This window comes from Coregonus lavaretus (genome assembly GCF_964263955.1).
Source record: "Coregonus lavaretus genome assembly, chromosome: 4".
Taxonomy (NCBI): Eukaryota; Metazoa; Chordata; class Actinopteri; order Salmoniformes; family Salmonidae; genus Coregonus; species Coregonus lavaretus.
In genome coordinates, this window is record NC_139991.1 from 48,696,396 (window position 1) to 48,715,642 (window position 19,247).

Sequence of the window (19,247 nt, forward strand, 5' to 3'; positions counted from 1 at the left end):
ATCAAGAATATGCATATCCTTGCTTCAGGTCCTGAGCTACAGGCAGTTAGATTTGGGTATGTCATTTTAGGCAAAAATTTTAAAAAAGGGTCCGATCCTTAAGAGGTTTTAAAAAGTCAGGGACATTTATGTAATTAACTAGCTAATTCAACAAACCATAAATTAAGATTTTTGCATACTGTAAAATGATTTACCCATCTGACAGGTTCACATGAATCCCACCAAGGAATCAACAATGTGCTATAAAATCTGGTACATAAATCTGCTCTAAGGATGCAATGATGTGCAACAATATGTGGGGTATACTCAAGGAATATAACTGTGGGTTGTGATTGTATGGCCGAGTTTAAGATACAAATATATATGAGCTGGAAAGACAGAAAAAGAGGCAACATCAAAAACCAATTCAAATGTCAACTTTATTCATATACAGTCCGTATACTGAGTATAATGACAAAAACCAAGATAATCCAATAATCCAGTGTATGAAATTATCATTCTGAGTCTGTACCAGTATGAGTGTTGCCTAATGTGTTTGTTTAATGCTTCATTGCTTATCCAAGTTTGGCATCACAAATCTGGCAGCATTGGATATTTCAGTTTTTACTGTAGATTGATGAGGGAGTTTCTAGTTTTGGCAAAATCTGCAAAATCTGTCCACATGTGTGTTGTGCGTGTCTGTGTATTCCCCATTAGGCGATGTTTCGTATCTCGGGCGTGAGGTTGATGAGTGAGTTACTGGCCTGGGCCAGCTCGCTGATAGAGACCCTCCCTCTCTGTTTGATGAACTGAGCCACGGCATTCAACTCTTCTGGCGTGATGGAGATAAACTTCCCTCTGTCGTCGATCACTCCTGGAGAAAATAACAAGAATAAAGATGGTCAGACGGCAGAGAAGCAAGACTGCCTGACTGTACTCATTTACTCTGAGAAAGTATGTTAATTTTGGCACACACACACACTATCATTCACTTACCTGTGAGTTCACCATCAGCTAAGAGGTCCTGCAGTCTCGCAATTGCATCCTGTGAGCAAAGATTAGTTATGATGACCAATCATCTCCTTTCTCTCAACCACCACAAAACACACTAATATACACTTGAACCTTGTGGAGATTCAACACAATCTGACACGCATATTTTATAAAGAGAACAGACCACTGAGTGCAGGAATCATAGTCTATGGCACCCTTTGACCATTTTCCAGCCATCACCCGCCACTCACCTGTGTGCGCATTCCAAAGTGTGACGCCAGGTCTTCCAGCAGTACTACCTTGGAGTCCTGTGAGAGAGAACCAGAGGAATAGAGGGTAAAAAGCCTATAGGTTGTTAACAATAGAACGTCACAATATGGTGCAGAGCGTTCGATTTGCCTGCTGGGGGGCAAGGAGACACCCTGCTCTGCTAAAACCATTGACAACTGAGTGCCCTTTTCAAGGGATTGTTAAATAAATGTTAAGTATTTGGTTGTAATATCATCACCACCTCTTGAACAGCATAGTCAGAACTACACATTTCCGATTATTCCATGCAAAACAATTGCACACATTTAGCTCTTATCAGAATTATACAGCAAGTAGCCTAACTGCATGCTTTTCATCATCAGTAAACATCAATTGATCATGTGATTTCAGATAAGTGACGATAGCCTCACAATATCTCAATATTGGTCATCGTTAATTGGACATTTGAGTGATCTAAAATAAAAGTGACGTTAACTATATCTGATAAGTGTGAGTGGTTTAGGTTAATTTCCCATCCTTTGTGGGCTCTGCCTGTCAAGAAGGGCACATTTGCCAATGTACTGTTAGCTGATAATGTTTACTCATATTGTGTTGCTACCATGCTGTGTTGTCATGTGTTGCTGCCATGCTGTGTTGTTGTCTTAGGTCTCACTTTATGTAGTGTTGTGGTGTCTCTTGTCATGATGTGTGTTTGGTCCTACAATTTTATTTTTCATCCCAGTCCCCACAGGAGGCCTTTTGACTCTTGGTAGGCCGTGATTGTAAATAAGAATGTTCTTAATTGACTTGCCTAGTTAAATAAAAGGTTCAATAAAAGAAAACAATTACTTGCAAGCTACAGGTAGAAACGTTGTACAGTTGGCTAAACATACAGTGCCTTCAGAAAGTATTCATACCCCTTGACTTATTCCACATTTTGTTGTGTTACAGACGGAATTCAAAATGGATTCAAAATATTTTTTCCTCCTCACCCATCTACACACAATACCCCGTAATGACAAAGTGAAAACATGTTTTTTGAAATCTTAGCAAATGTATAGAAAATTCAATACAGAAATATCTCATTTACATAAGTATTCAAACCCCTCAGTCAATTATTAGCTCAGAAAGTGTTTTGCATCATTACATACATCCGGGAAAAACGATTGGATATCAGAGTAACTCACCAGCATTACGACCAGGAACATGACTTTCCCGAAGCAGATCCTTTGTTTGCTCTCCCCAGGGCAACTGAACTGATTCCAGCGGCTGACCCAAAACATCGCCGGCGGAGGAGAGGCACTCGGAGCGACCTGCTGGTCCGACTTAGGAGGCGCGCACACCACCCACCGCTTCCAAGTATTCTACTCGCTAATGTTCAATCTTTGGTTACTCTGTTTCACGGGAACATGGCTCTATTGGGATATTCTGTCGAAATCGGTCCAGCCAGATGGGTTCTCAGTTCATCGCGCAGACAGGAATAAATATCTCTCCGGGAAGCAGAAGGGCGGAGGTGTGCGTTTCATGATTAACGACTCGTGGTGTAATTGTAGTAACATAGAGGAACTCGAGTCCTTCTGTTCACCCGACCTAGAATATCTCACAATCAAATGCCGAGCGTATTATAAGATAATTTTTTTCGGTTATAGTCACGGCCGAGTATATCCCCCCTCAAGCCGATACCACGACAGCCCTCAAAAGAACTTCACTGTACCTTATGCAAACTGGAAACCACATATCCTGAGGCTGCATTTATTGTAGCCGGGGATTTTAACAAAGCAAATTTGAGGACTAGGCTGCCGAAGTTCTATCAACATAGACACCATAGTACCCTCCAAGCTCATCATTAAACTCGAGGCCCTGGGTCTGAACCCCGCCCTGTGCAACTGGGTCCTGGACTTCCTGACGGGCCGCCCACAGGTGGTGAAGGTAGGAAACAACATCTCCACTTCGCTGATCCTCAACACTGGGGCCCCACAAGGGTGCGTGCTCAGGCCCCTCCTGTACTCCCTGTTCACCCATGACTGCGTGGCCAAGCACGCCTCCAACTCAATCATCAAGTTTGCAGACGACACAACAGTAGTAGGATTGATTACCAACAATGACGAGACCGCCTACAGGGAGGAGGTGAGGGCTCTGGGAGTGTGGTGCCAGGAAAATAACCTCTCACTCAACATCAACAAAACAAAGGAGATTATCATGGACTTCAGGAAACAGCAGAGGGTGCACCCCCCTATCCACATCAATGGGACCGCAGTGGAGAAGGTGGAAAGCTTCAAGTTCCTTGGCGTACACATCACTGACAAACTGAAATGGTCCACCCACGCAGACAGTGTGGTGAAGAAGGCGCAACAGAGCCTCTTCAACCTCAGGAGGCTGAAGAAATTTGGCTTATCACCTAAAACCCTCACAAACTTTTACAGTTGCACAATTGAGAGCATCCTGTTGGGCTGTATCACCGCCTGGTACGGCAACTGCACCGCCCACAACTGCAGGGCTCTCCAGAGGGTGGTGCGGTCTGCCGAACGCATTACCAGGGGCAAACTACCCGCCCTCCAAGACACATACAGCACCCGATGTCACAGGAAGGCCAAAAAGATAATCAAGGACATCAACCACCCAAGCCACTGCCTGTTCACCCCGCTATCATCCAGAAGGCGAGGTCAGTACAGGTGCATCAAAGCTGGGACCGAGAGAATGAAAAACAGCTTCTATCTCAAGGCCATCAGACTGTTAAATAGCCATCACTAGCACATTACAGGCTGCTGCTGCCTATTGAAATCACTGGCCACTTTAAGAAATGGAACACTAGTCACTTTAATAATGTTTACATATCTTGCACTACTCATCTCATATGTATATACTGCATTCTATTCTATAATATTATTCTGTATCTTAGTCCATGCCGCTCTGTCATTGCTTGTCCATATATGTATATATTCTTAAATCCCATTCCTTACTAGTTTTGTGTGTATTGGGTATATGTTGTGAAATTGTTAGATATTACTGCACTGTCGGGGCTAGAAGCACAAGCATTTCGCTACACCCGCTATAACATCTGCTAAACACGTGTATGTGACAAATACAATTTGATTTGATTTGTATGCTTGGGGTCATTGTCCTGTTGGAACGGAAATCTTTGCCCCAATCTAAGATCGTTTGCACGCTGAAGCAGGTTCTCACTAAGGATTTGCCTGTTTTGGCTCCATTCATTGTTCCCTCTATCCTTACCAGTCTCCCAGTCCCTGCTGCTGAAAAGCAGCCCATAGCATGATGCTGCCACCACCATGCTTCATGGTAGGGATGGTGTTAGATGGGTGGTTGAGCTGTGCCTGTTTTTCTCCACACATAGCGCTTTGCATTTAGGCCAAAGAGTTCAATTTGCCTTATCAGACCACATAATCCTTTGCCTTATGCTCTCTGAGGCTTTCCCATGCCTTTTTGCAAACTCCAGGATTGCGTTCATGTGCTTTTTTTCTCAGGAGTGGCTTCCGTCGGGCCACTCTCCCATAATGCCCAGATTGCTGAAGTGCTATAGAGACGGTTGTCCTTCTGGCAGGTTCTCCCATCTCAGCCAAGGAACTCCACAGTTCAGTCAGAGTGGTCAGTTGTTTCTTGGCCACCTCCCTGACCAAGGTCCTTCTTGCCAAGTTGCTCAGTTTGGTCGGACGGCCAGCTCTAGGCAGAGTCTGGGTATTTCCATATTTTGTAAATTTTCCAACGATTTAGACCAATGTGCTCTTGGAAACTTTCAACACTCTAGAAATAGTTTTATACCCTTCCCCAGATATATGCCGCATTACAATTCTCTGAGATCTACGGACAGTTTCTGCTCTGACATGCACTGTCAACTGTAGGACCTTATATAGACAGGTGTGTTTCTTTCTAAATCATGTCCAAACAATTGAATTGGCCACAGGTGGACTCCAATCAAGTTGTAGTGACATCTCAAGGATGATCAAAGGAAATTGGATGCACCTGAGCTCAACTTGGAGTGTCATAGCAAAGGGGTGTGAATACTTATGTAAATTAGATATCTGTATTTCATTTTCAATAAATCTGCAAACATTTCTAAAAACATGTTTTCACTTTGTCATTATGGGATATTGTGTGTACATGGGTGAGGAAGAAAATATATTTTGAATTCAGGCTGTAAGAACAAAATGTGGAATAAGTCAAGGGGTATGACTACTTTCTGAAGGCACTGTAGTGGTAAGTAGACCTAATGTACTTTTTTCTCCAACCAACGTAGGCCTACCTAGTGAAGTTAACACTATTCCCTTTAACATTGTTTTTAAGAGTGTTTAATCACCATTGCTGCTGACAGACATGATAGGCTACATTGATTGATGGACCATGTCAAATTGTATAGCTAGCTAATAACAGATCACATCAATATGGTTAGTTACCAAGCTAACTTTCAGGGGATAAAGTAGATGGCTTTATCCAAATATTGTTTGATTTGCTTGCCATCTAGTGGTGATGACAAAAGTCCAACTGGCAACTTTACCAGGACAAGGACTTGCTGATGTCAATCTCCTTTCTAATCTCTAAAGAAGCAAGCTAAATGACACGTTGTTTGATTAGCTAGCAAGCTAGCTAGCTAGCTACATGCCAAATGGTTAGGCTATCCTCACGCATCTGAAATTACATGATAAATTGAGGTTTACTGATAATGAAAAGCATGCAGTTACTTGCTATAGCCTATAACTCTGAAGATAGAGCGAAATGTGGAATAGTCAGAACTCTGTAGTTCTGACTATTCTCTTCAAGAGGTGATGATATTAAAACCAAATAGTTAACATTTATTTAAAATTCCCTTGAAAACGGCACGTAGTTGTCAAAGGTTTCAGTGGAGCTGGGGGTCTCCTTGTCCCTCAGCAGCCAACTCGAACGCTGTGCACCGTATTGTGACGTTTTATTGATAACGACCTATAGGTGTTGAGTGTACACTACAGTATATACAGTGTACAAAACATTAGAAACACTTTCCATGACATTTTTTGCTGTTTCCATGACAGACTGACCAGGTGAAAGCTATGATCCCTTATTGATGTCACTTGTTAAATACACTTCAGTCAGTGTAGATGAAGGGAGGAGACAGAAGGATTTTAAAGCCTGGAGACAATTGAGACATGGATTGTGTATGTGTGCCATTCAGTGGGTGAACGGGCAAGACAAAAGATGCCTTTGAACAGGGTATGGTAGTAGGTGCTAGGCGCACCGGTTTGAGTGTGTCAAGAACTGCAACGCTGCTGGGTTTTTCACGCTCAACAGTTTCCCGTATGTATCAAGAATGGTCCACCATCTAAAGGACATCCAGCCAACTTGACAAGGTGGGAAGCATTGGTGTCTACATGGGCCAGCATCCCTGTGAAACGCTTGACACCTTGTAGAGTCCATGCCCCAATGAATTGAGGCTGTTCTGAGGGCAAAAGGGGGTGCAACTCAATTTTAGGAAGGTGTTCCTAATGTTTTGTACACAGTGCATATGGTTCTGGTTAGGTTCCAGCTCATACCTTGATGTACTGGATGAACTCTTGTAGAAGGTTGCGTGACTATAAAAAAAGAACACAGAGATATTTACATAAAATAGGGATTTGATGCCAGGAACACGGTTAACGAGATTTACCGGGATTTACCACCCAAAACCACTCCCTTTATCCGGTATAAATAACTGCGAGAAACCGGTAAATAATAATAAATGATTTATATGAAAAGCATAGCGTGAAATGGAACTGTTAAATTACATGGGATGTCTAAATGTGGCTTCTCTACGGCCTCTGCATGATGAATCAACGCTCAGGGTGGGGAGAGACAGTCCATCTCAGTTGTGACGGGTAGGCCTGCATTTGCTGCAGCATAGCCTATGCTACAGTAATATAAAGACCAAATGCGCGTCTAATTTACCCATCTCCATCTGGCTTTCGGGGGTGACCTTGTTTTTTTATTATAAATATATATATTTTTATTTATTTATTGCAGAGTTTTAAAACAGCCTATCAGTCGAATATCGTTGCTTTAAAATCAGTGCACACGTGAGCACTCTCTAGCAGTCTCTCTCTCTCCATCAACTCCATTGAAATTGCATCCAAAATAGATCATCCTGTTCTAGATAGATAGATATGTATGTGTAATATCTATCTATATATACACACACATATATATATATATATATATAGTACCGTTCAAAGGTTTGGACACACCTCATTCAAGGGTTTTTCAAATGTTTTACTATTTTCTACATTGTAGAGTAGTAGTGAAGACATCAAAACTATGAAATAACACATATGGAACCATGTAGTAACCAAAAAAAGTGTTAAACAAATCAAAATATATTTTATATTTGAGATTCTTCAAAAAGCCACCCTTTGCCTTGATGACAGCTTTGCACACTCTTGGCATTCTCTCAACCAGCTTCACCTGGAATGCTTTTCCACAGTCTTGAAAGAATTCCCACATATGCTGAGCACTTGTTGGCTGCTTTTACTTCACTCTGCGGTCCGACTCATCCTAAACCATCTCAATTTGGCTGAGGTCGGGGGATTGTGGAGGCCAGGTCATCTGATGCAGCACTCCATCACTCTCCTTCTAAGTCAAATAACCCTTACACAGCCTGGAGGTGTGTTGGGTCATTGTCCTGTTGAAAAACAAAGGATAGTCCCAAACCAGATGGGATGGCGTATCGGTGCAGAATGCTGTGGTAGCCATGCTGGTTAAATCATAGATAGTGTCACCAGCAAAGCACCCCCACACCATAATAATAATAATATAATATAATATGCCATTTAGCAGACGCTTTTATCCAAAGCGACTTAGTCATGCGTGCATACATTTTTGTGTATGGGTGGTCCCGGGGATCGAACCCACTACCTTTGCGTTACAAGCGCCGTGCTCTACCAGCTGAGCTACAGAGGACCACCTCCTCCATGCTTTACGGTGGGAACTACACATGTGGAGCTCATCCGCTCACCCACTCCGCGTCTCACAAAGACACAGCGGTTGTAACCAAAAATCTTCAATTTGGACTCCAGACCAAAGGCCAGATTTCCACTGCTTGTGTTTCGACCACGAAGGCCTGATTTACACAGTCTCCTCTGAACAGTTGATGTTGAGATGTGTCTGTTACTTGAACTCTGTGAAGCATTTATTTGGGCTGCAATTTCTGAAGCTAGTAACGCAAATGAACTTATCCTCTGCAGCAGAGGTAACTCTGGGTCTTCCTTTCCCATGAGAGCCAGTTTCATCATAGCGCATTATGTTTTTTGCGACTGCACTTGAAGAAACTTTCAAAGTTCTTGAAATGTTCCGTATTGACTGACCTTCATGTCTTAAAGTAATGATGGACTGTAGTTTCTCTTTGCTTATTTGAGCTGTTCTTGCCATAATATGGACTTGGTCTTTTACCAAATAGGGCTATCTTCTGTATACCAACCCTACCTTGTCACAACACAACTGATTGGCTCAAATGCATTAAGAAGGAAAGAAATTCCACAAATTAACAAGGCACACCTGTTAATTGAAATGCATTCCAGGTGACTACCTCATGAAGCTGTTTGAGAGAATGCCAAGAATGTGCAAAGCTGTCATCAAGGCAAAGGGTGGCTATTTGAAAAATCTCAAATATAAAATATATTTTGATTTGTTTAACACTTTTCTGGTTACTACATGATTCCATGTGTTATTTCATAGATTTGATGTCTTCACTATTATTCTACAATGTAGAAAATTGTAAAAAAGAAAAGAAAAACCCTTGAATGAGTAGGTGTTCTAAAACTTTTGACCGGAAGCGTGTGTGTGTGTGTATATATATTTATATAAAAAAAATTGTCTTTGGAAATCGATCCGCGGGCCTACAAAAGGTGGGTTAATGTCGACAGGCACTTAAACCTGTGACTGGACTATGTGAATACACTAGTAAACTACCTCTTCCTCTGTGACATCATCAGCTTCACCCTGCTCCTCGACGACGAAGGACTCTTTGAGCCTTAGGTACTCCTCTTCCTCCTTCTTCTCCTGCTCCTCTTTGGCCCGCCGCTCCTCTTCCTCCTAAAAGGAAAATAATAATAGGAGAAAGAAGGAATGAGTGCAAAAGTGGGAATAGGAAGTGATGTGTCTACCTGCATCTGTGTTCAAAAGAGTGAGACAGTGAGTGTATGTGTGTTTATTACCTCTTTCTGCTCCTGTTGTCTCTCCTTCTCGTCCTCCTTGCTTCTCTCCTGCTCTCTGAGCTCCTGCATTTTCTTCCTTTCCTCTCTCTCTGCCAGCTCAGCCTGAGGAACACAGCATCAAACCCAGTCGCCAGAAGAACACTTGCAAACATCAAACAAAATGATATGAAAACGCAGGGTGAGTCAAAGCAATATGGTGGATGCCCTTCACCTGCCCTGTTCTATCACAGCAGTGCAGCTGAGGGGAGAAAGCCATTTTAGACAATTGACTAGGGCTGTGACGCAATATTTTTTCCATGGCAAAAATGAAAACACGAAGCAGGCCAAACACTTTGGTCCTTTAAAAACCTGCTGTATGTAAAATATTGTGTGCTATAGCTTGGAAAATAAATGTGACTCTAGATGACAACATAATGATGTTTGTTTCCAACATTAGGGCTGTTTTCCTAAAAAAGTTAAATCTGCTTCATGTTTTGTTTCCTTGCCACGATACTAACAAGTATTGTGATACTGGTATCGTCCCGGCCCTACTATTGATTGACATGCTACTGATGACATATTATGGACAATCTCCAATAGAGAACTGTTCTCCAGCTGTTCCAGAGTGGTAATACCTCTCTCTGAGCCCGTTTGGCCTGTTTCTCCTCCAGTTTCCTCTGCTTCTTGGCTCCCAACTTCCCTGTGGCCTGGAACTGCTGTTCCTCCTCTTCTTCCTGTTCCTCCATAGCCACTTCCTCTACAGGGCTGTCCTCTGAAGGAGCATTCACACATTTGTGAAACTTTATTTTCACAGTAGAAACGCATGTGATACTCGTGTGTGTGTGTCAGGTGTGTTACCGTTGTCGGATGCGTCCCTCTGGGCTCGCCTCTGGGCCATCACCCTGCTGTTGAGATTTCTACGGCGACGGGGCATGCCCACCCCACGCTCCTCGGCCACCTGAGGGCGAGGAGCTGCCACCCGAGGCAACACATCCTGCCTCTGTTCACGGTCAGCTGGAGAGAGAGAGAGGGCGGGACAATTATGAATTCCAGATTATTGGGTCAATTTAGCCCAAAAACGAGTACACATATGCTGTGAGAGAAGTAACGAGCTGGAGTTAGCACGATATAAATAGCCAGTGTTAAATACGAATAGCAACTGTATTGCTAACGTTAGCTGTTTAAGTATTGGTGTCGTTAGCCAAATGCTCGGTAGCTACCGTTAACTCCTTACCTTCCTCTGTCTTTCCTCGTACCTTCACAGCAAAAACGATCAACACAATAAGGATTGCTGCAGCAATCAAATACACCACAATATCCATCGCAAATTTAAAATGGCTGTTTTAGATTCTATGAATTTCACATTTCAAACTATTCTCCACCATAACAGACACGTATGTTCTGGTGTTCTTCAGAGACCCCTATCACGTGATCTTCTTCTTCAAGTTTCTATTAGCGAATCGCAACCAACTGACAGGTGCTTACACCGCCATCCACTGTACTGGAGTGTGAGGCCGGTCACGACCTACTTATAACACTATATTCACTTAACTAACCCAGAATTTCGAAGAAAATAAAATATTTCCCTACAAACCTCTCTACTCCCATCACCCCCACCCCCATTCCAGTCCAACCTCTCTGACCCTGTCAAACAACCTCTCTCTTTCTACATCATACATTTCACAAAATAATAATACATGTTCAACCGTTTCCTCTACAATTCAGCCATTACACATTCCAGTACCATGTTTCCCTATCAATTTCAAAGCCCAATTCAATCTTGTATGTCCAAATCTCATCCGACACAACATAACTTCCTCCCTTCTATTCCCATTATATGACACTATCTCCCGTACAGATTTCCTTGTACTATAAACATTTCTGCCCTCACTACTTTCACCCAATTGTCTCTGCCAGCAATCTAACCCATTTTTCAGAATCAATGTTTTAATTTCCCCTCTACCCAACTGCACCTGTCTATCCACAATATTATTTTTCACTGCTTTTTTTGCTAATATATCTACTATATAATTTCCATAAACTCCTGTATGAGCCGGAATCCAACAGAACTGAATTTCAATACCATTTCTTTGTAATCCCAACAACAGCATAATTATTTCTAACCATAAATCTCTCGTTCTGACTTTCCAGATCTTAAACTACACAAAACTGATGCAGAGTCCGAACATATTACTACTCTTCTTGGTTGCACCTCCTATATCCATTGCAATCCAACAATTATCGCAACTATTTCTGTTGAATATACAGATCCATAATTTGTTAGTCTCTTGCATAGATTAACATCGAACTCAATAATAAATACACCTGCTCCTGTCTTCCCATTCATGGGATCATTTGAACCATCTGTATTCATTGCAAGGCAAGAATAAAACTGAGTACTAATATATTGACCCGCTATTGTTCCTACATGAACTTCTTCACACCACTGTTTCTTTTCTTCGATCAGGCTAAGATCAACATGTGATCTTTTATAAAACCACGGTGGCACATTTCCTATTGGCACCGATGGCACTATAACAAGGTCCCTGAGTCCATATTCATCAAGCCTTTTCCCAATCTCTGGACCAAAACCCCTCTTTTGATTCATATTCCCATTAGTCTTCCAATACTGTCAGTATAGGATGATCTACCGTACTACCCTTCAGTCTTGCCCAGTATGCCAGAGCTAGTTTAACTCGTCTAAGCAACAAATAATTAGGAGGGTAGATCAGCTTTAATGTCACGTCTCCTCCCGTTGCTCCCCTCCTGCGCTCTGATTCGCCGGTCTACTGAGCCACCGGTCTGAGCGCACCACCTCGGCAACACCGGAATAGAAACCCAACGCACCCTATTCACCTCCAGCGCACCTGCACCTCATCATCTCATCACCACCCCTATATAGCCCTGGACTGTTCCATGTTGTGTCGTGTGATTGTTAGTGTCATGTCGTGTACGCGCTCTTTGTTGTTCTCTTGCGCAGTGTTACATAAACCTTTACATTGTTGATTTCTGCGTCCTACCTCTTCGTGTCCTCGTCACATTTAATATTGCAGATAGATTGTGGCTTCCATCAATGTAATTGTCTGCATAATTTCCAATCCCCCATATATATTTTTTGTAAATATATATATTAAATATATAGTTTTAAAATATATATTCCTTTATTATTTTCCACTAACCCTACCACCCGTCGCCTAATTGGAGTAAACTAATGGACAACAACACTTAGGTTTCTACTTCCAGCTTATACATACTATATACATTTTACAGACACAGTATATTTTACAATAGTTATCTTTTGTTTGTTTTTAGTCCCATCCTTCAGCTCCACTCAACCCCTCCCATCTATCTCTGAACACCATCCAGTTTTGATTTCTATTTGCCATATATTTTTCAACTATGCTGTGATGTTTTACAAAAGTTCTGAACCTTTCTATTATCATAGATTCTACATATTGTAAATTAAAGATAAACATTTTTGCTAAGAGTATTATTGATGGATTTACTATGATTTTTTAAATTGCCCAGCAGTGCTATTTGCAGAGTTAACGCCAGGTAAATGTTGCAATTTTTCAGCCATTCCTGAACCTGCGACCAAAAACAAGCTACATATGAACAGTACCAAAACAAATTATCTAATGATTCTGTCTCTTCACAACAAAATCTGCAGAGCTGGGATGATTGTATCCCCCATATATATAACATTCTATTGGTTTCAAGAATTTTGCATAATAATTTAAATAGAACAACTCTATGTTTTGAATCCATTGTTGTTTTGTGCATCAGTTCATAAACCATGTGCCAAGGAATCGGTGCATCGAAAATCTCTTCCCAACTATTTTGCAATCTATATGGCACAGCTGTCAATTTTTTGGTCCTTAAATGGAACTGGTATAGTTTTTTATTTATCACATTTTTCTTTAACCAATTATTAGAATGAATTCCTATATTAGTACATTCACACTGTCTGTTCTTCTGAGAGGCAACATAATAGGGTTTTTAGAACTGTGTGAAATGATATGAGCCTCTGAGATTGAACTCTGACCGTCGATTTACGCTGGTTTGGTGATAAGACAACATTCCATTCCATGATTAGTGTCTGTGTGCCTGTCTGTCGTGCCAGGGAGATCCAATCTCCAGTTTATTTATCCCATATGGCAGATGAATACTGGACTCCATCATTCTGAGAAAAGGGCTTAGTATCCTATGTTGCATTAGTATTTTTGTATAAACAAGCAGTAAATGAACTAGAGACAGATATTTGGCGCCATGTAAATATTGATGTCGGTTGAATGAGAGCACAATGTACCTTTGTCTAATTTCACGTATCTGTTCTTCGTCACAAGGACTCAGGAAGACTATAAAGAGTTGTAACCGAATCCTGTTTATTTGGGCTTTAACTCTACACCATTGGGTGACCTTTAACGCTCCATTACTTCAGTAATTAATAAAGTTCAATTGTTTTGAGGAAATCTAAAAGTCTCTCCTTTGATTAGAATAATTACCATGACAAAAGTAGTGTATGTCTTCCTTTCAACCCTTTGCTGGATGTCTTGTAGCTCCACTTGTAGCCCTCAAAACCTAAGTGGCATTTCATAAAATGGTCTGATGGTGATGTGGATATACTCGGAAATACATATCCCAAATGAAATAAATTATCTCACTCCAATCAATTTTAATAGAAAGTTAGCAAAAATAGATAAGATCTTGCTACTATGGAAAGGTAAATACCTGTCAATTTGTGGAAAAATTACATTTACATGTACATTTACGTCATTTAGCAGACGCTCTTATCCAGAGCGACTTACAAATTGGTGCATTCACCAGTGGGATAACCACTTGACAAATTTATTTATTTTTATTTTTATTTTTTTTAGGGGGGGGGGGGGTAGAAGGATTACTTTATCCTATCCCAGGTATTCCTTAAAGAGGTGGGGTTTCAAATGTCTCCGGAAGGTGGTGAGGTGACTCCGCTGTCCTGGCGTCGTGAGGGAGCTTGTTCCACCATTGTGGTGCCAGAGCAGCGAACAGTTTTGACTGGGCTGAGCGGGAACTATGCTTCCGCAGAGGAAGGGGAGCCAGCAGGCCAGAGGTGGATGAACGCAGTGCCCTCGTTTGGGTCTAGGGACTGATCAGAGCCTGAAGGTACGGAGGTGCCGTTCCCCTCACAGCTCCATAGGCAAGCACCATGGTCTTGTAACAGATGCGAGCTTCAACTGGAAGCCAGTGGAGTGTGCGGAGGAGCGGGGTGACGTGAGAGAACTTGGGAAGGTTGAACACCAGACGGGCTGCGGCATTCTGGATGAGTTGTAGGGGTTTAATGGCACAGGCAGGGAGCCCAGCCAACAGCGAGTTGCAGTAATCCAGACGGGAGATGACAAGTGCCTGGATTAGGACCTGTGCCGCTTCCTGTGTAAGGCAGGGTCGTACTCTCCGAATGTTGTAGAGCATGAACCTGCAGGATCGGGTCACCGCCTTGATGTTAGCGGAGAACGACAGGGTGTTGTCCAGGGTCACGCCAAGGCTCTTCGCACTCTGGGAGGAGGACACAACGGAGTTGTCAACCGTGATGGCGAGATCATGGAACGGGCAGTCCTTCCCCGGGAGGAAGAGCAGCTCCGTCTTGCCAAGGTTCAGCTTGAGGTGGTGATCCGTCATCCATACTGATATGTCTGCCAGACATGCAGAGATGCGATTCGCCACCTGGTTATCAGAAGGGGGAAAGGAGAAGATTAGTTGTGTATCGTCAGCGTAGCAATGATAGGAGAGGCCATGTGAGGATATGACAGAGCCAAGTGACTTGGTGTATAGCGAGAATAGGAGAGGGCCTGGAACTGAGCCCTGGGGGACACCAGTGGTGAGAGCACGTGGTGCGGAGACAGCTTCTCGCCACGCCACTTGGTAGGAGCGACCGGTCAGGTAGGACGCAATCCAAGAGTGAGCCGCGCCGGAGATGCCCAGCTCGGAGAGGGTGGAGAGGAGGAACTGATGGTTCACAGTATCAAAGGCAGCAGACAGGTCTAGAAGGACAAGAGCAGAGGAGAGAGAGTTAGCTTTAGCAGTGCGGAGAGTCTCCGTGACACAGAGAAGAGCAGTCTCAGTTGAATCACCCTGATTAACTATTTAGTATTATCCCAGTTTACCTATTTGCTTATGGTCTTGCCTACGCCTAGCGAACAGTTTTTTAAATTATATGAGAAAAAAATATTCCATTTTATTTGGAACAGCAAGCCAGACAAAATTAAACGGGCCTATTTATATAATGAATATGAATTCGGAGGACAGAAATTATTAAATATTAAAGCATTAGGCCTATCACTAAAAGCTTCAGTCATACAAAAGTTATACTTAAATCCGAACTGGTTCTCTAGCAAATTAGTGAGATTGTATCACCCAATGTTCAAGAAAGGCCTTTTTCCCTTTATTCAGATTACAACCTCTCACTTTCAGTTATTTGAAAAGGAAATCATCTCCCAAATATCACTATTTCTAAAACAAGCCATAGAAAGTTGGTTGCAATTTCAATTTAATCCTCCAGAAACAACAGAACAAATAATGTAACAAATATTGTGGTTAAACTCAAATATACTAATTGATAAAAAACGTTTTCTTTGACAAAATGTTTAAAAAAGGTATAATCTTCGTAAATGATATCATCGGTAGGACTGGTGGAGTGATGTCGCACATGCAGCTAACAAAAACATATGGAAATGTCTGCTCTACCCAAAATTACAACCAAATAATTGCAGCATTACCGCAAAAATGGAAGAGGAAAGTGGAAGGGGGAAAAAGTAAGGAACTTGTCTGTCGGCCTTGCATTAAAGAACATAATTGGTTAAAGAAAACTGTGATAAATAAAAAAGTACACCAGTTTCATTTAAGGACCAAAGGATTGACAGCCATCCCATATAGATTGCAAAGTAGTTGGGAAGAGATTTTTGACGTACCGATCACATGGCATAGTGCACAAAACGACGCTGGATTCAAAACTTAGAATTGTTCAACTTAAATTATTATATAACATTCTTGCTACCAATAGAATGTTATTTATATGGGGGATACAATCTTCCCAGCTCTGCAGATTTTGCTGCGAAGAGACAGAATCATTAGATCATTTGTTTTGGTACTGTCCATTAGTAGCTTGTTTTTGGACACAGGTCCAGGAATGGCTAAAGGATTGCAATATTTACCTGGAGCTAACCCTGCAGATAGCATTACTGGGTGATCTGAAAAGTCATAGTCAATCGATCAATAATATAATAATACTTTTAGCAAAAATGTTTATTTTCAATATACAATCTGTAGAAACAATGAGAATAGAAAGGTTCAGAACTTTTGTAAAACATCACAGTACAGTTGAAAAATATATGGCAAATAGAAATCCAATATGGATGGTGTTAAGAGATAGATGTATGTATGTATGTGTATGTATGTGTGTGTATATATATATATATACAGTGGGGGGGAAAAGTATTTAGTCAGCCACCAATTGTGCAAGTTCTCCCACTTAAAAAGATGAGAGAGGCCTGTAATTTTCATCATAGGTACACGTCAACTATGACAGACAAAATGAGAAAAAAAATCCAGAAAATCACATTGTAGGATTTTTAATGAATTTATTTGCAAATTATGGTGGAAAATAAGTATTTGGTCAATAACAAAAGTTTCTCAATACTTTGTTATATACCCTTTGTTGGCAATGACACAGGTCAAACGTTTTCTGTAAGTCTTCACAAGGTTTTCACACACTGTTGCTGGTATTTTGGCCCATTCCTCCATGCAGATCTCCTCTAGAGCAGTGATGTTTTGGGGCTGTCGCTGGGCAACACGGACTTTCAACTCCCTCCAAAGATTTTCTATGGGGTTGAGATCTGGAGACTGGCTAGGCCACTCCAGGACCTTGAAATGCTTCTTACAAAGCCACTCCTTCGTTGCCCAGGCGGTGTGTTTGGGATCAATGTCATGCTGAAAGACCCAGCCATGTTTCATCTTCAATGTCCTTGCTGATGGAAGGAGGTTTTCACTCACAATCTCACGATACATGGCCCCATTCATTCTTTCCTTTACACGGATCAGTCGTCCTGGTCCCTTTGCAGAAAAACTGCCCCAAAGCATGATGTTTCCACCCCCATGCTTCACAGTAGGTATGGTGTTCTTTGGATGCAACTCAGCATTCTTTGTCCTCCAAACACGACGAGTTGAGTTTTTACCAAAAAGTTCTATTTTGGTTTCATCTGACCATATGACATTCTCCCAATCCTCTTCTGGATCATCCAAATGCACTCTAGCAAACTTCAGACGGGCCTGGACATGTACTGGCTTAAGCAGGGGGACACATCTGGCACTGCAGGATTTGAGTCCCTGGCGGCGTAGTGTGTTACTGATGGTAGGCTTTGTTACTTTGGTCCCAGCTCTCTGCAGGTCATTCACTAGGTCCCCCCGTGTGGTTCTGGGATTTTTGCTCACCGTTCTTGTGATCATTTTGACCCCACGGGGTGAGATCTTGCGTGGAGCCCCAGATCGAGGGAGATTATCAGTGGTCTTGTATGTCTTCCATTTCCTAATAATTGCTCCCACAGTTGATTTCTTCAAACCAAGCTGCTTACCTATTGCACATTCAGTCTTCCCAGCCTGGTGCAGGTCTACAATTTTGTTTCTGGTGTCCTTTGACAGCTCTTTGGTCTTGGCCATAGTGGAGTTTGGAGTGTGACTGTTTGAGGTTGTGGACAGGTGTCTTTTATACTGATAACAAGTTCAAACATGTGCCATTAATGCAGGTAACGAGTGGAGGACAGAGGAGCCTCTTAAAGAAGAAGTTACAGGTCTGTGAGAGCCAGAAATCTTGCTTGTTTGTAGGTGACCAAATACTTATTTTCCACCATAATTTGCAAATTCATTAAAAATCCTACTATGTGATTTTCTGGATTTTCTTTTCTCAATTTGTCTGTCATAGTTGACGTGTACCTATGATGAAAATTACAGGCCTCTCTCATCTTTTTAAGTGGGAGAACATGCACAATTGGTGGCTGACTAAATACTTTTTTCCCCCACTATATATATATATATTATTATTATTATTTTTCTGCGAGAAAAAAAACATATGGGGGATTGGAAGTGATGCAGACAATTACATTGATGAAAGTTACAATCTATCTGCAATATTAAAGCTGATAAAAAAATAAAAAATAAATAGTGGCATTTCATGGAGGCATTCCATATGTTTATCAGTACTTTATTTGCAATCTATTCTGTGAGTTTTTCTACAGACCTCTTTGTACTCGCTTTGAAGATATTTTACACATTTCTTCAGAAAGTGTGACTTTTCTTTGTAACGTGTGTATCAAAATATTTTTATTTATTATTTTGTATGATTTATCAAAAATAATTGTACAAAGACTTATCAATGCACTGTACTGTAACTGTACAGTTGAAAATCATATTAAATAAATGAGTATCATTCCATTAAAATTTCTGCAGTTAGTGGAAACTAATATTATACTTATTTGACTGCATACATTACAGTATTCACAGTAATTCTGCTGTTAGGAAGTCAAATGTTTTGTGGTAGGTTCTTCTTCAATTCACAGATGGTGTTGCATAGGTTCCTACTCAGCTGAACAATGTTTAGTCTCTGCAGCACCATACCACAGTCAGACCTTTGAGTACAAAAGGACAAATAGGGTAAATGCTCTGAGCCTCTGTCTCTGCAATCTCTCCCATCTTCATCTTCCAAAGAACATCTGCCAGGTACCACATGACAAACACACACACACACACACACACACACACACACACACACACACACACACACACACACACACACACACACACACACACACACACACACACACACACTCACACACATACCAATCTTAT

The 19,247-nt window shown here is 41.6% G+C and overlaps 1 protein-coding gene across 1 annotated transcript; it reads right to left on the reverse strand.

Annotated features, from left to right (window-relative positions):
- Window positions 1–401: 401 nt before the first annotated feature.
- On the reverse strand, window positions 402–10,814 carry ddrgk1 (DDRGK domain containing 1). Its single transcript, XM_084160037.1, has 9 exons — window positions 10,606–10,814; window positions 10,230–10,385; window positions 10,007–10,143; window positions 9,393–9,494; window positions 9,148–9,270; window positions 6,741–6,779; window positions 1,224–1,280; window positions 976–1,024; window positions 402–853 (listed from the first exon to the last, which is right to left on the reverse strand). The coding sequence occupies exons 1-9, from the start codon at window positions 10,691–10,693 to the stop codon at window positions 693–695; spliced, it is 912 nt and encodes a 303-aa protein (XP_084016163.1). The 5' UTR covers window positions 10,694–10,814; the 3' UTR covers window positions 402–692.
- Window positions 10,815–19,247: the final 8,433 nt, after the last annotated feature.

Bases quoted from the DNA above. Each gene is read 5' to 3' on its own strand.
- ddrgk1 (XM_084160037.1), bottom strand. From the start codon at position 10,693: ATGGATATTGTGGTGTATTTGATTGCTGCAGCAATCCTTATTGTGTTG. The intron at 6,780-9,147 runs GTAGTTTACTAG...CTTTTTTTATAG, and splicing joins ATGATGTCACAGAGGAAGAG to TCACGCAACCTTCTACAAGA. The intron at 1,281-6,740 runs GTATGAGCTGGA...TCTCTCTCACAG, and splicing joins AGTTCATCCAGTACATCAAG to GACTCCAAGGTAGTACTGCT.